Source organism: Amorphotheca resinae (genome assembly GCF_003019875.1).
Source record: "Amorphotheca resinae ATCC 22711 unplaced genomic scaffold M430scaffold_9, whole genome shotgun sequence".
Taxonomy (NCBI): Eukaryota; Fungi; Ascomycota; class Leotiomycetes; order Helotiales; family Amorphothecaceae; genus Amorphotheca; species Amorphotheca resinae.
The window spans coordinates 990,497-1,003,748 of record NW_020194479.1 but is presented as its reverse complement, the minus strand read 5'-3'; the positions used below and the strand labels follow the sequence as shown (position 1 = coordinate 1,003,748).

Here is a 13,252-nt window from a genome sequence, read left to right as displayed (position 1 = left end):
AAGGGCGTTATTAAGTAATTACTAGATTTAAGAAAATAGTTATAAGTGTACCTTTACGCTAGCCTTAGTCGTTAGACTACTTATTGTTAAACAAGGAAAACAGGCTTGATTGTAAAGAACTTGATTAAAGAGTAAAGGTAAGGGTCTAGAGGCTTTATATATACATAAAGAGGTAGTAAATTAGTTCTGTTATACTTATGTAGTAATAGCAAAATCTGACTTGTAGTAATCCAGTTTCCAACACTTATTACTAGAGGGGCATTAGCCTAGAAGGTTAGATAGTAATAGTGGTAAGTAGAACCACGCCTGAGATTGTCAGATGGCTTTACTGATTTCCAATGCCAGCTTCTATATAAATTTACCATTTGGTAGCGTCGCCGCAGCCGCGTTCATCCTCCCTTTTACTCCTCCTGTTGGAAACTGGACTATCACAAGTCAGATTTTGCTATTTCCGCATACCCGTTATACCGATTACTACATACCTATTACCGCATACTCTTTATGTATATATAGAGCCTCTAGACCCTTACCTTCACTCTTTAATCAAGTCCTTGCTTTAAATCGAGTCCGATTCTCCTGTTTAACACCTCTAAAATCCGCAAAACCTGTGGCTGCGATTGCGCAAGAGAAGTCCCTCTAGGAGGACGTATTTAGTGTCGGTCTGATTTGTGGCAGAGTGATCTGCTCTATACTGGTATTACTGGCTATGCAAAATGGTAGGTTTAAGGGGCCATAAAGCAGCTCCTCCGTGGTCAGGACTTTAGTCAGCTTCGGCGTTTTGACTATTGCCTTTCTTATCGATCAGTGGTAGACTTTTGGATAAGCAAATGTACGCTGTCCTTTTTTACAATTTACAATCTATCTATCTCATGACTCTATATCTTCTAGTTTAGGAGGTCCCCAAAACTTTGGTGCCTCTACGAGGAGTTGGCGGTGGACTTCTAAATCCTTCTCGTCGACTTGGTCGGCCCGAGTTTTGCCATGCTCTAGTACAGCCTCAAGGTATTCCTTACTACAAGATTCAACCAACTCGATCAACTTCACCTTATTCTCCCGTGTGGTTTCTTGGCCGGTATGATAAACCGCCTTGAAACCCGAGCTCCTTGTAACGTAAAAGAAACAGGTCCGAGTTTTCAGGTCCTATTTTAACATCCCCGAGAACCCTAGGACAGTTCCAGCTGCCTCTCTGCTGCCTCTCTGTTATACACGATACAAATTAGTGATTAAACATTGCTAAAATCATTAACTAAAGCATAGGTACCTAAAATAGATAAGGGATGAGTCCTTTTCTAGGAGTTGAGTATAACATTCTTGCATTGCGTTAAACCAGTTTCCAACTGGCTTAAAAAATGAGCACTAAAAGAATAAGTTAGTAATAATTTTTATGATTTCATGTTTAAAGCTTTCTTACATTTCTAAGTGTAGGATCCATGAATCCTCCATCTCGAAAGTTTGATGGTTCTGTAACCATCATCATCTTCTTGGAAGAACAAATAAGATAGTCATTATCCCATGCTACCCGATGCAACTTGTTGCTTCCAATTGTAAACTCGTCAAAGGATCGCCCAGCCTCGATAATGACTCTTAACGTAAACGCGGTACACGATCCTCCCCTACTCTGGTAGGTCTTCTCCATTACTGTAGGATCATTTGGGATAAGCTTTATCCCTAATTGGCGTAGCTTTCTCCCTGGTGTATCTACCAAGGTTCGCTCAAGGAGTTCTCCAATGCCACAGCCGTTGACGGCCATAATTTCTTTCAACATTGTCATGTTGCTGTAAGAAGTTGTTAGCCATACCCTAGACGCTCGGATGAAGAGCCTGCTGGACAAGGTGATACAGGATGAGAGCGGCATGGATGAGAGGGGCGGCGTCTTCGTCATGAATGGTAGAGCCAGCGTAAAGGGCATCACTGACCCAGTCATGGAACCCGGGATGCTGGTTGGTGGTGTCAAACGTGTACGTAGACACCGCGAAGTTAGTGACGTCGCCACAGAACAGCTTCCCGTTTACAGCCATCACGTTCCCATCCGGATCAGTAAAGGCCTCTCCGAAGTGAACATGAATTTTTCCGAGTTTAACATCCCTGACGAAACACGTTTCAAAGATATCTGCCTCTACCTTCTTGAACACACCTAGGTACAAACCAAGGTAGATGCAACCAAGAACGTGGTCGGACAGGCGGTGCTTTTTCAACGCTGTACGCTTAACGAGGGCCTTGATATGAACTGAACCAGGGAGCGGGTCGAACATGGGACGCGCCAAAGCAACATCCTTCTTTAGTAGGGAGGTCATTGTGACGTGGCGAGGTAGAATCGACGCGTGGTAGGATGGTTTCGGAAGAAGGCTTGGGGCGCGCGGCGGGGCGTGTTAAAGAATGCGCGTTAGCCCTAAGGAAGGGCAAGGGCGAGCCCAATTGGCGTAGAAGCACGAAGGAAACGCAAGGTGCTACAAGAAGAAAGCGACGACGAAGAATCACGGAAGGTGAAGACATCAAGAGTCCTCGCCGTCACCCCCTCGCCGTCACCACGAGCCCCGTCCATACCTTATGGTAGGCGTCACTCACCGTTGGCAGGCTTGTTTTAGGCGCAGGATCCATATCGCCGGTGGCTGAAGGTTCAAAGGATCTAAATCTGCGAACTCTAAAAGAGTAAGAGAGCACCTTATGTAGGAGAACGGATTAGGGACAACAGTCAGATAGCGCCTAGAGAAAGCATTGATTAAAAATCAGGCCAAGGAATAAACAACAATTATAGGTCAACTCACCCTCCTAGTGTTCTAATTCAAACTTTCTTTGGTTCTGAGCTTTCGGCCTCCTTTGCTCTTCGCGCTCGGGACTCCTCGGTGAATTTAACCCAGTCGAAATCATCATCCTTTTCCTCTTCGGCATCTTCCTCTTCATCTTCTCCCATCTCGTAACGGCGTATCCATTCCGTCCCGTCATCGAATCCCTTAGGTAATTCTATTTACAAGTTAATTAAGAGATAGTAATATGTGCAAGTATGGTTTCTTACCTTTCGTACCAAATGCCCATTGGCAAAGCTCCTCTACGGTCATTTGCCTCGGCCATGGCTTCCCCTCGGGAGTGTATCCAGTGAGACAGCCTATATACAAGTTAATTAAGAGATAGTGATGTGTACAAGTATGGTTCCTTGCCATCCACGGCCCATTCCCAATCGACAATCTCATCTCCGGTCACTGGCTTCGTGTTCTCAGCTTGGTTTGAGGAGTCTGCACCAGAACGGCTTTTCGGGGTAGGCGATTTCTGCGACATTTGACGATAGGTTTAGGCGTTTTGAGGGCGAGCTTCTTCGAGTGGTGCGCATCGCCATTTTAGTAGGAGTAACTTTGTGAGGAGATTGGTGTTGGTGTTGGTGTGGTGAGGTTTCGGTTGGTGTTGCTGATGGTACAGATGTCATCTTTTGTAGGTGGGGCCAAAAAGGTAGTCAAGAGGGGTTGTTTTAAGAAATCAAGAGTGTGGAGGTGGGGTTCTTTGCCTTATCTTGCTGGGTAGCGATGCACTAACCCTCTTTGGGAGTAGCCCAATCACCTGCTCGGTTACGGCCTCCACGATACTAAGCCTAGGTAGGTAAGGTGTTCCAGTGACGCGATGATGTACCCCTCCATCACGTGCCGCGCATGACAACCTTGGAACGCTGCGTGTGGTGCCCCAGGGAGAAGAGTTCCGTTCTTTCGGGCTTTACTTGCTGTTCCAGGGCCACTGAAACCAAGGTATCTTGGAAACAAGGCCCTCTCTTGCAGATCCAGAGGAACATGATCATATCTTGCCGATCTTGATCTGGTCATACATCTCACGGCCTTTGGGCTCCGTCTTCAAATCCGTGCAGGCCATGCTTGAATATAACATAAGGGTTGTCTCTTGCCTACCTACCTATGACTGTCTCGTCGGAAAGAAACATGCCATAGATAAGATTGTCAGCTTCTCTGGAATTTGGTTAGCCTCACTTTGTCTTGATTCCCCTGAGGCCTACCAGTAAGACTCGCATCGCAGGGACTCAAAGAGGTATCCCCATGTCCCGGTGCTTCAATAGTTGCCAGAGCCCGAACAGTAGTGATGACCATCGGTATACCAACAATGACCCGTTGTTTGAGCATCTGTTCTCTTAGATGGCGGCTCAGGATCCAACGCTACTCATGACTCTTAACGAAGCGATACTGGAGGCGCATTGGCGATCCGGTTTTGCCTCGTGGCATCTTCCAACCCCCATCAACTTAACCTGGACGATGATGGAGCACGAATGCAATTCTACAATGACTTGTTTCGTCAAGACAAAGGAGACCAGATTTCAACAAGGTTAGACTTGAATCTCAACTAATCCCGTAAATACTAATCAACAATGTTGGCCAAGAATTCAAGATTCTGACTCAACAACTCACTCATCCCCCCCTGCGTTTCAAGGGAAACACCTTAGGTCTCCAGGACACGTTTCCTTTCGTCGAAGGACAGATCTGGAGAGACTTGGGAAAGATAAACCTGACTAAATGCTGGGTCATGGAACCATTGGATAGACCTATGCAAGCCGTCCTGTGCCCGTTTGGGATTGTTGCCAGCTTTGGCCGGCGCGATCCTGGATACTGGGTGTGGTTGTGAAAGACCTCATGAGTGGTCTAATGGTCGCTCAATGATCTGGTAGATGAGATGTTGAAAGAATGGGACAGGCGCCACCTGTGTTGTACTTCAACTCGTATGGGGAGTAAGGGAGAAGCATAGCAAGAAGGCAAATTGGATTTCTGCGTTGGAGAGAACCCTTCGAGCGAGCACTTGTCTGCCACGATTTCAGCGAAGACTTTTCGTACAGTGAAATAAGAATCACGACATCTAAAGCTTGGCCTTCAGACTCCCCTCCCCCTTGAAAGCCTTGTTCAACGCATCCACACCCGCCTGCACAACCTGCTGATCCTGCACCGGCGTCCCTGTGCTCGCTCCAATCCCGCCAACCACCTCTCCCTTCGCATTCAAAATCGGTAATCCGCCCCCAAATGTCGTGAATCGCCCTCCGTTCGTGTTTCCTAATCTGGACCAGGTGTCAGCCAGAAGTCACGTGAGAATCACCAGTGCCATCTCATCCCCTCCCTCCCTCTCTCTTCTCTTCCTCCTTGGTCTCCCCTGGCCCCCGCTCATTGCCCCTTCATCAGATTCGGAATCAAGCAACAAGAAAAAACATACCCATAAGCCGCTCCTCCCGGCCAAACAGCCTCCTTGTACAAATGCGTACCCTGCCGATGGCCCGCTGCGGTGAAAGCCTTATCTATCGCAATGGAGATGCTGGTGATCTTCGCGCCTGGCATGCGGCTGAAATGGAGGAGATGGGTGGATGCGTCGACTACGGCTATGTTCATCGGGACCCCGATTTCTGCCGCTTTGGCTTCGGCTGCGGCTATGGCGAGCTTTGCGCCGGGGAGCGAGAGATTTTCGGAGGGGGTTGTGAGTTTCGCCATTGTGCTAGGGCAGAAGGGACGAAAAGTGAGGTGAGGGACAAGGAGGATATGCGATAGGGGGGGAATCGGTAAGGGGAAAGAAGGGAAAGGAAAAGATGAGTTTGGGATGCTGTGGGGTGAGTGGAAGCTGGAGATGCGGTTGCGTCATTGGTTAGGGATGTACGGGCCTCGGTCGGCCGGGTGGAACCGAGGAAGCTCCTGCGATAGATTTGAGAGGAGTTGCGAAAATGTACCCTGAACAAATTAACACAAGGTACTCCATTAGATGTTTAAGTGGCTCTAGAAGCCGTTGAAGAGTCATTGAGCAAAGGATTGTTTATTGGAGGGATTGAACCCTTTAAACCTACCTATATTTACATCACGTAGTTCAACCTATAGGTACCTAGTATATAACTCTTGGTACTAGTGTTGGTAGTAGAGCTACCTTGCCCAGTCTTCAACCACCACCCGACTTACCTGGTAGCTATTGGCTGTTACATGGGCATACAGCAAAGAACAGTTTAGAATTAGCTAACTAGCCTAGACTAAAAACCTCAACCACGGTCAGTCTTTAGATCGCCATTAAAATTCAGCACTCTGATGCTTTGTAGGATCATAAGTACTAAAAGCCATCCCTTTCGGGACCTCTCGCCATTGCATTTCCCCATCCAACAATGGCAAACAGCTGTCCCACTGCTCCCTGATCATTGCTGCATGCTTCTCACTCCTTGGCCTAATATTCGCCCGGAACGGCTCTGGCAAGACGAACAATCCCTGCGTTAATTTGTTCGGATCCGGTAGGATCTTCTTCCCGTCCGCATCCAGTGGAGCTTCTACGTTGAAGGCCCAGAGGATACGTGAGATACCGAGAAAGAGCGATCGCTCGGCTATATGCATTCCTTGGCAGATTCTCCGACCTTTGAAAGTGTTAATCGTCTTCATAGTTAACTGATGAATAGAAGATGGCTAACCTGTACCGAGCGTAAAGTGATCTCGTTTCGAAACATCGGGGTTTGCAGCTGCCTCCCCGGCCGTCTGAAAATCTGTAGCATAACGCGAAGGATCAAATTCTCGCGGATTTGGGTGCCTCTTAGGATCCATATGAATGGTCCAGACATTGTTGACCACCCCTGCTCCTTTTGGGATCAAATACCCCATGTACCAATCGTCTTTGGTGACAGCATGAGGAACGCCCAAGATATCAGTAGGCATCCAACGCATACTTTCCTTGACGCAGCCGCGGATATACTGGAGATTCATTTCATCCTCCATGGTGGGGAGGCGGTCTTGACCGACGACGCGGTCGAGTTCTTCCTGGGCGAGCTTTTGGACGTTGGGGAAGAGGACGAGGGCTTGAATGAACGCGATTAGGGTCGCGGCTGTTGTGTCCGAGCCGGCTTCAAGGAGGGAGCCGGCAGTGTACCCTGCGAGGTCGTCGGAAAAGCCTTCGACTTCTTGTGCTTTGACGAGGTCGACGCAGAAGCAAGGCTGGAGGGTCATTAGCTATGAGAAGCAGCTTGAGTCCAGGCGAACAAACCTTCGCAGTCCCCGCTTTTATGGCCTTTTTGACATTCATCCAATGTCCAACGTAGAGATCTTTTTCCTTTGCGTGCAGACGCTTACAGTATGCACGCATTGGGAGCATGAAATCCGGCAGATACCTCAAAATAGGAAACAGATCAATGACAACAGCGACGCCATTCCCCGTAACCTCGCAAAATTTCTCGAAACCATGGAACAATTGCTTCAATTTTGGATCGTCGATGGATAATGTGCGGAAGCCAAAGACCATCTGGGTTGTCAAAGAATTTGTGTATCGTCTGATATGATCGGCAAAGAGATCCGGGGATTCGAGAATTCCCAGCAGCATGTACTTGTTTTCGAGATCCTGGTAAGGGACGTAGGATCTGGCCGCGACGATGTTGAGGATGTTATGTACCATCTTTCTGATCATGCGCCAGGTGGGTCCGTATCTCTGGATCATAGGTTATGTCTTGTTCGAATCATAGGGGGAAGGACACTCGTACCATAAGCAGGACTCTCAGTCCACCGCTTACCAAGTCCTGACCCATATAACTTGGCTGTCTGTCCGAATAGATAGCACTTCGCTTGTCCAAGAGGTCTTTGACTGCCGTATCCGATGACAAGACGATCAAGGTTTTTGTGCCCAGGATGAGGGAATATACAGGCCTGCTCCAATGAGTCCATGGCCACCTGGGCTGTAGATGAAGACGACTTACCCATATTCTTGCGCCCACTTCTGGAACTGTAGATGGGCATCTTTCTTAGGCATCTAGTACCTGCAGTCAGCGTACTGCGATCTGGTCACGGAGTCCGAGGGTTAGGCCAGGAGGTAGAAGTAGAAGCATACCAAATGCATGTTCCCGAGGATTGGCAGTGTTGGAGGCCCCGGAGGATAGTTCTTTGGTCTCCGGCCAATTGTAAGTATTTTGGCAAGGAGAAGGAGAATGCCAATGCCTCCAGCAGCAAGGGCATACTGAGACGAGGTGAATGCTGCCATGCTGATGTCGTGTGCTGCCTAGGTATGTCCCGCAAGGTCTGGGAGAACTCTGGCGACGAGCCATCCATAAATACCTGAGTACAAAGTCCTTCTCCGATGCTAGTGGTCTCCATGGAGCTTGGACAGAGAGGTGCGGGGGGGTTTCCCGGGGTGCGGGGGGGTTTCCCGGGGTGCGGGGTGCTCCACAGGCGGGCTAATTCGGATTGGCTGGGGTAAAGATGTTGCGGAGGAATGAGAGGAGTATGGAGTAATGCGGGGCTGGCTGTGTGCCATGTTGAGGATATATATATATATGTATATACATATACCTTACCTAGGTAGGCTACTAGGCACTCACTTAACCTTACCTAGGTATTCTACAATACCGAGGTGCGTGTCCGATCCCTTAGCTCCTTTTATTATCTAGATAGAAGGTAAGGATCTTCAATGGGGTTGGTGAGACCACACGGCTTGTACGGCTTCTCGTAGCAGAGGAGACGTATATCCCCCCCTCCTCCACCGGCAACCGTAATATATGATTATATCACCTGCTGACAATGAAACAAAGTGAGGCTATACAAAGTCACCCCCAGACGAGCATTAGGTGGGTTATTGGGGACTGCTGCAGGCTAATTACAAGTACCTAGGTACCGGACTCCCTCCCTCCAGCTGTTAGCCCACGGTCACAGCGTATAGTGGTATGGGTGTCAAGGACGAGAGTAATGTACATTATGTAACCTGTCATTGATGTCTACGGCCGAAAAAAATACAAGTCCGTTACGCCAGCCATACATAAAGCGCCAAAGAGTTTACGCGACTTCCTCGACACGACACTGCCATCCTGAATTCTGACTCAGAAGAGGGAGACTGCAGACATGTTAGCAAGGAATATAAACTTCTGCAACCAAAACCAGGAAGCGTACCTCGCACCCAGACACCAACCAAGTTCATTCCCGTTGATCTTCTTCGCGATCTTGACCTCTCTGTCTATGGGCATTTCATAGCCGGTATGCAAGAGAGCCATCATGAAGTTGAGATCCAGGCAGTGCTCTGGCCTGCCTTTTAGCTCTTCGATCGCGCCCGGTACGCCCTCAAACACATCCCAGGTAGTCTCACCGCCACAGACTTGATCCGTGAGACGGTGAAGTTCTTTTAATGTGAAGGTTTCTGGCATGCCAAGGGGTTCAGTGCGGTCAAAGAAATATGAGAAAATGTAGATGTCTTCTCTGGAGAAAGTTTTCTCAAGAGAAGGTTGATGGACACCATTAAACGAACAAGGGGCTAGGGCACAGTCGGCGTCTTTTACCAGTATTTTCTCGGCCAGTTTTCGACACTGAGCTGGAGCCGGAGAGGATGGTCCAGTCATATTAACAGATACTGTAGTACCCAGGGCGTGACCCTCTGAGAGGTTGACATCGACAAGACGAGTCATACCTGGAGCAATACAGGGGTTGATGACCGGCTCGGCGATCCAAGTAGTGTCGGAGGGATTTGATGAGTAAAGATCTTCGATAAGAGTTCGATGGATGGTATTTCGAGCAGACATGAGACCGTAGCCAAGATGCGAGTGCTGGTAGAGCTCAAAATCTCTGCCGCCAAACGTAAGCTTATATTTGTGGTCACCCTCTGCTAGCTTTTCCGGCATCCCATGGTTGGTACTCTTGAATGTAGGCTCGAATACGATCTGGGTTGAGCCACCGCCGAGATCGAATATAGCGGCGGTCTCGGTGTGATCGGGTCCACCGATGTTTCCAAGGAGATAGTTTGTAGTAATCCAGGCATATACCCCCTCGTCCATACCATCCATGATAACGACACCGTTCTGCTCCTTTGAAACGACTGGGAAGGGGTACGCGGTCTCTAACCTATCTCGTACCGCGTCCAGAATCTTTTGGCTCATCTCCGGGCCGAGTAATCGAAGACCAGCTGTAGCCTTCACCGCAACAGGTGTGCAACGCTTGAGTTTATCAGGAACTGTCTCCATCGCAACAGCCATGAGAACATCCAAGCTCTTTGCAGCTCCCTCAGCATCCTCCTTGTAAGAACTCAACCCTGACCCTCCAGGCTTCTTCTCTGTCATCTTGAATACCTCATCTTCAAGCTCAGGTGTGGGGCCACAGTTGTTGAACTTATAGACGTGGATTCGGGATCCAGTACTCCCAGCATCTATCATGAGAGCATATTGGACAATTGGCTTCGACTTATCCGCGGATTTCGAGCATTTTGTTGTGCCCGCTGAGGGGTCTGATGCAGTCTGGCCGCCGGAGTTACCCAGGTTGGTGACTAGAAAGTATTATTAGAGGAGTCTCCCCACAGTTTGAGTAATCCGTACCTCCAGTATAGACATCAGTGCCGTTGGGCGAGAGATAATAGAATAAGAAGATGACGAAGAGGAGGACCCCCCCAGTCTTCAGAAATCTTGATCGCTGACTTTGCGTCATCCCAGCGGTTTTTCTTTTCTCCAGGGTGCCTATGGCACTGCTATTTGCGCCTCTGGTGCTGTACCGGGCAGCTTTCTCGTGGGGGTCGTGTGCTACGATTCTTGTCGGCAGCGAGACTGACGAGCGTCTCATAAGGGAATGACTAGAATGACCAATGCATACGGCTACGCATAGAACGAGTGACGTGAGCCGGAGGTGGTGAGGCAGAGGAGAAGAAGATGAGGTGGAGGAGGGTGGAGGAGGGTGAAAGGAGCAAGGGCTGTCGTTCAGGGGAAATTCGCAAAGCGGTTGAGCCACAAACGCCGCAAATGCACAGCCACAATCCCTGCACTTCATCCCATCGACAGGTACATCGGTACATCGGTACATCGGTACATCACACGTCCTCGCGCTGCCTGGCCTCGCCGGCCTCTTCTCTTGACTTCGTGACCTCCTCTCTCTCTCTCTCTCTCTCATATCTAACATTGAATAATACAACTACAGGACTGCCGCAACCAATATGAATGTCCAGCTCTATGTCTACGATCTCTCCCGCGGCTTGGCGAAGAACATATCTGCTGCGCTCCTCGGCATTCAGATCGATGCTATCTACCATACATCAATTGTCATGCAAGGCTTAGAGTACGTTTATGATGGGGGGATTAAGACCCTGGATCCAGGGAGCACCCACCTGGGCCAGCCTATACAGATAATCGAGCTGGGAACGACAGACCTGCCTATCGATGTGATTATGGAGTATCTGGATTCCCTCAAGCAGATTTACACTCCTGAGGTATGTCTTGGACCCATCGGTATTACTGTAGTAGCTGATTCCAGCAACACCCAGGCATACGATCTCTGGTCCCACAACTGCAACAACTTCTCCAATGACTTTGCGACATTCCTTCTCGGAAAGGGTATACCAGAGCACATCACAAGTCTTCCCCAGACTGTGCTCGATACCCCGTTCGGTAGAATGATTCGGCCACAGATCAATGATATGGTTCAGAATAGAAAGGCCGAGAACGGCGGGCTGTTGGGCATAGAACGTCCGGTTTCTACTTCTCTAACACACCGAAAACTTGGTGTCTCAGTCAGGAGACCTACCACTATGCAGGAACTTGACGGACTACTTGCCAATGCCAGAACCTCATGCGCAGTTGTCTTCTTCACGTCGCCCACTTGTAAACCCAGCGAGAAACTTCACTCCCTGTACAACGAGCTAGCAAGCGAGACAGCTCACAGGGCTCTTTTCATTACAGTCGATATCTCGAAGGCATACGATATTAGCACTAAGTACGGTATTCAAGCTACTCCTACCTTTATCACTTTCATACAAGGAAATCAGCAGAATCAATGGACGGGGCCTGATCCCAGCACTCTTCGAAAAAATGTCCGAATGCTCATACAGACGGCATGGCCACCACACCAACACGAGTCGCTCCGCCTTCCGGCGCTGCGACGATCGAGTACAACGCCAGTCCTGTACAGAAATCTACCCCCACTTGAAAAACTGAGAACGAAGATGGGGCCTTTAGCGGAAGGCGCAGCTGTTGCTGGCATCATGCACTTCATATCCACCCGCGCTACTGCTGGTGTAGCTGAATCAACCCTTCCTGATCTCCACTCTTTTAGTCAATTCCTGCTTTCTGCCCCCTCCAAACTTCTACCGGAAGTCATGTTTACAGTCGTTGATCTCTTTCGTGCTGCGCTTCTAGACCCACGTTTCAGTGGCTACTACGCAGAAGAAAAAGACCACAAAACCATTGCGCATCTCCTTTCCTATGTCAACTCTTTCACCGATTGTCCATATTCATTACGTCTCGTAGCATTGCAGGCAGTCTGTAATCTTTTCTCTAGCCCGTTATATCCTCAAAGCATTTCTGATAGCCCCAAACTCGCTAGCCCGGTTGTCCAGTTGATCGCAACGAGTCTATTAGACGAAAAGCACCCTAGCGTGCGAGTTGCAGCAGCAAGTCTGTCGTTCAACATCGCAGTAGCAAACAGTCGGTTACGGTTAGATGAACATCGAGATGCTTTATTAGAAGGTGATCAAATCGAGCTTGCAGCGTCTTTACTAGAGGCCATTGCAGTTGAAGAAGAATCTCCAGAGGCTCTGCAGGGCTTATTGCTTGCCTTTGGGTATTTGGTCTATTGCACGCCAGAGAATGGGGAATTGATGGATTTACTGAGAGCTATGGATGCGCAAGGCACTGTTCTTGCGAAGAGGAAGTTATTTCCAGACGAAGCATTGGTGGAAGAGGTTGGCGAGGAATTGCTTGGGACCGGCTTACGGTAGATTCTGGGTCCCAGTATTCTTACCTTAGGCGGTTTTTGAGAAAAAAAAAAAGTAGGTAAGGTAGATTCAAATTGGTACCTACCTGGATACTGACCTTTGGCATGTTGTCACGTGGATACTAAGCGAGAGAATAGGGGCGAACATACCTACCCTACCTTACTTTACCTACCTCCCTAGGTCTTGCGCCAACAAGCCGTGGACCTGTTTGGGATATATAAAGCGGGACCAACTCTTTATTTTAGGTTACCATAGAATAGAATTCCGGAAGCATCCCAACACCTGACTGGGTTTATCATGGACCGAGGATCCCATGGAATAGCCCGATTTGGGACTGTTGAATGGTGGGACTTGGTATTCATCGTAATGCAGCCTCGGGTGCCACATGCGGACATTTAAAGCTAGTTGGTAGCTACCTACTGGTGTCAGCCATATTGTTGTGTAGGGTTGGTTGTATAATTGGCACCGTTGTCTTATTGTCGGATGTATCAATAGCGATATCACAGACAATAGACAACATGTGCCTGGATAACTCGCACAACGTAAAATACGGATAGACCACTTCTAGTCCATAGAAAACTGGAGTTTTGGGGTATCG

The 13,252-nt window shown here is 48.7% G+C and overlaps 5 protein-coding genes across 5 annotated transcripts; 1 reads left to right on the top strand and 4 right to left on the bottom strand.

Annotated features, from left to right (window-relative positions):
• Positions 1 to 401: 401 nt before the first annotated feature.
• M430DRAFT_21004 (hypothetical protein) lies at positions 402 to 2,294 on the bottom strand (the record flags this gene model as incomplete). Its single annotated transcript, XM_024864417.1, has 3 exons — positions 402 to 425; positions 1,412 to 1,775; positions 1,840 to 2,294. 3 exons carry the CDS (start codon positions 2,292 to 2,294, stop codon positions 402 to 404), a joined length of 843 nt encoding a protein of 280 aa, XP_024719086.1.
• Positions 2,295 to 4,788: 2,494 nt separating this feature from the next.
• On the bottom strand, positions 4,789 to 5,739 carry M430DRAFT_43903 (hypothetical protein). Its single transcript, XM_024867654.1, has 2 exons — positions 5,188 to 5,739; positions 4,789 to 5,035 (listed from the first exon to the last, which is right to left on the bottom strand). The coding sequence occupies exons 1-2, from the start codon at positions 5,457 to 5,459 to the stop codon at positions 4,840 to 4,842; spliced, it is 468 nt and encodes a 155-aa protein (XP_024719085.1). The 5' UTR covers positions 5,460 to 5,739; the 3' UTR covers positions 4,789 to 4,839.
• A 281-nt stretch (positions 5,740 to 6,020) lies between these two features.
• Positions 6,021 to 8,089, bottom strand: M430DRAFT_143718 (hypothetical protein; the record flags this gene model as incomplete). Its single annotated transcript, XM_024862840.1, has 6 exons — positions 7,810 to 8,089; positions 7,679 to 7,731; positions 7,466 to 7,628; positions 6,976 to 7,413; positions 6,410 to 6,926; positions 6,021 to 6,355 (listed from the first exon to the last, which is right to left on the bottom strand). The coding sequence occupies exons 1-6, from the start codon at positions 7,957 to 7,959 to the stop codon at positions 6,021 to 6,023; spliced, it is 1,656 nt and encodes a 551-aa protein (XP_024719084.1). The 5' UTR covers positions 7,960 to 8,089.
• Positions 8,090 to 8,747: 658 nt separating this feature from the next.
• Positions 8,748 to 10,511, bottom strand: M430DRAFT_52269 (hypothetical protein; the record flags this gene model as incomplete). Its single annotated transcript, XM_024868289.1, has 3 exons — positions 8,748 to 8,805; positions 8,862 to 10,221; positions 10,271 to 10,511. The coding sequence occupies 3 exons, from the start codon at positions 10,509 to 10,511 to the stop codon at positions 8,748 to 8,750; spliced, it is 1,659 nt and encodes a 552-aa protein (XP_024719083.1).
• Positions 10,512 to 10,878: 367 nt separating this feature from the next.
• On the top strand, positions 10,879 to 12,657 carry M430DRAFT_105609 (hypothetical protein; the record flags this gene model as incomplete). The annotated part of the gene is made up of 2 exons (XM_024861016.1): positions 10,879 to 11,151; positions 11,206 to 12,657. 2 exons carry the CDS (start codon positions 10,879 to 10,881, stop codon positions 12,655 to 12,657), a joined length of 1,725 nt encoding a protein of 574 aa, XP_024719082.1.
• Between the last annotated feature and the right edge of the window lie 595 nt (positions 12,658 to 13,252).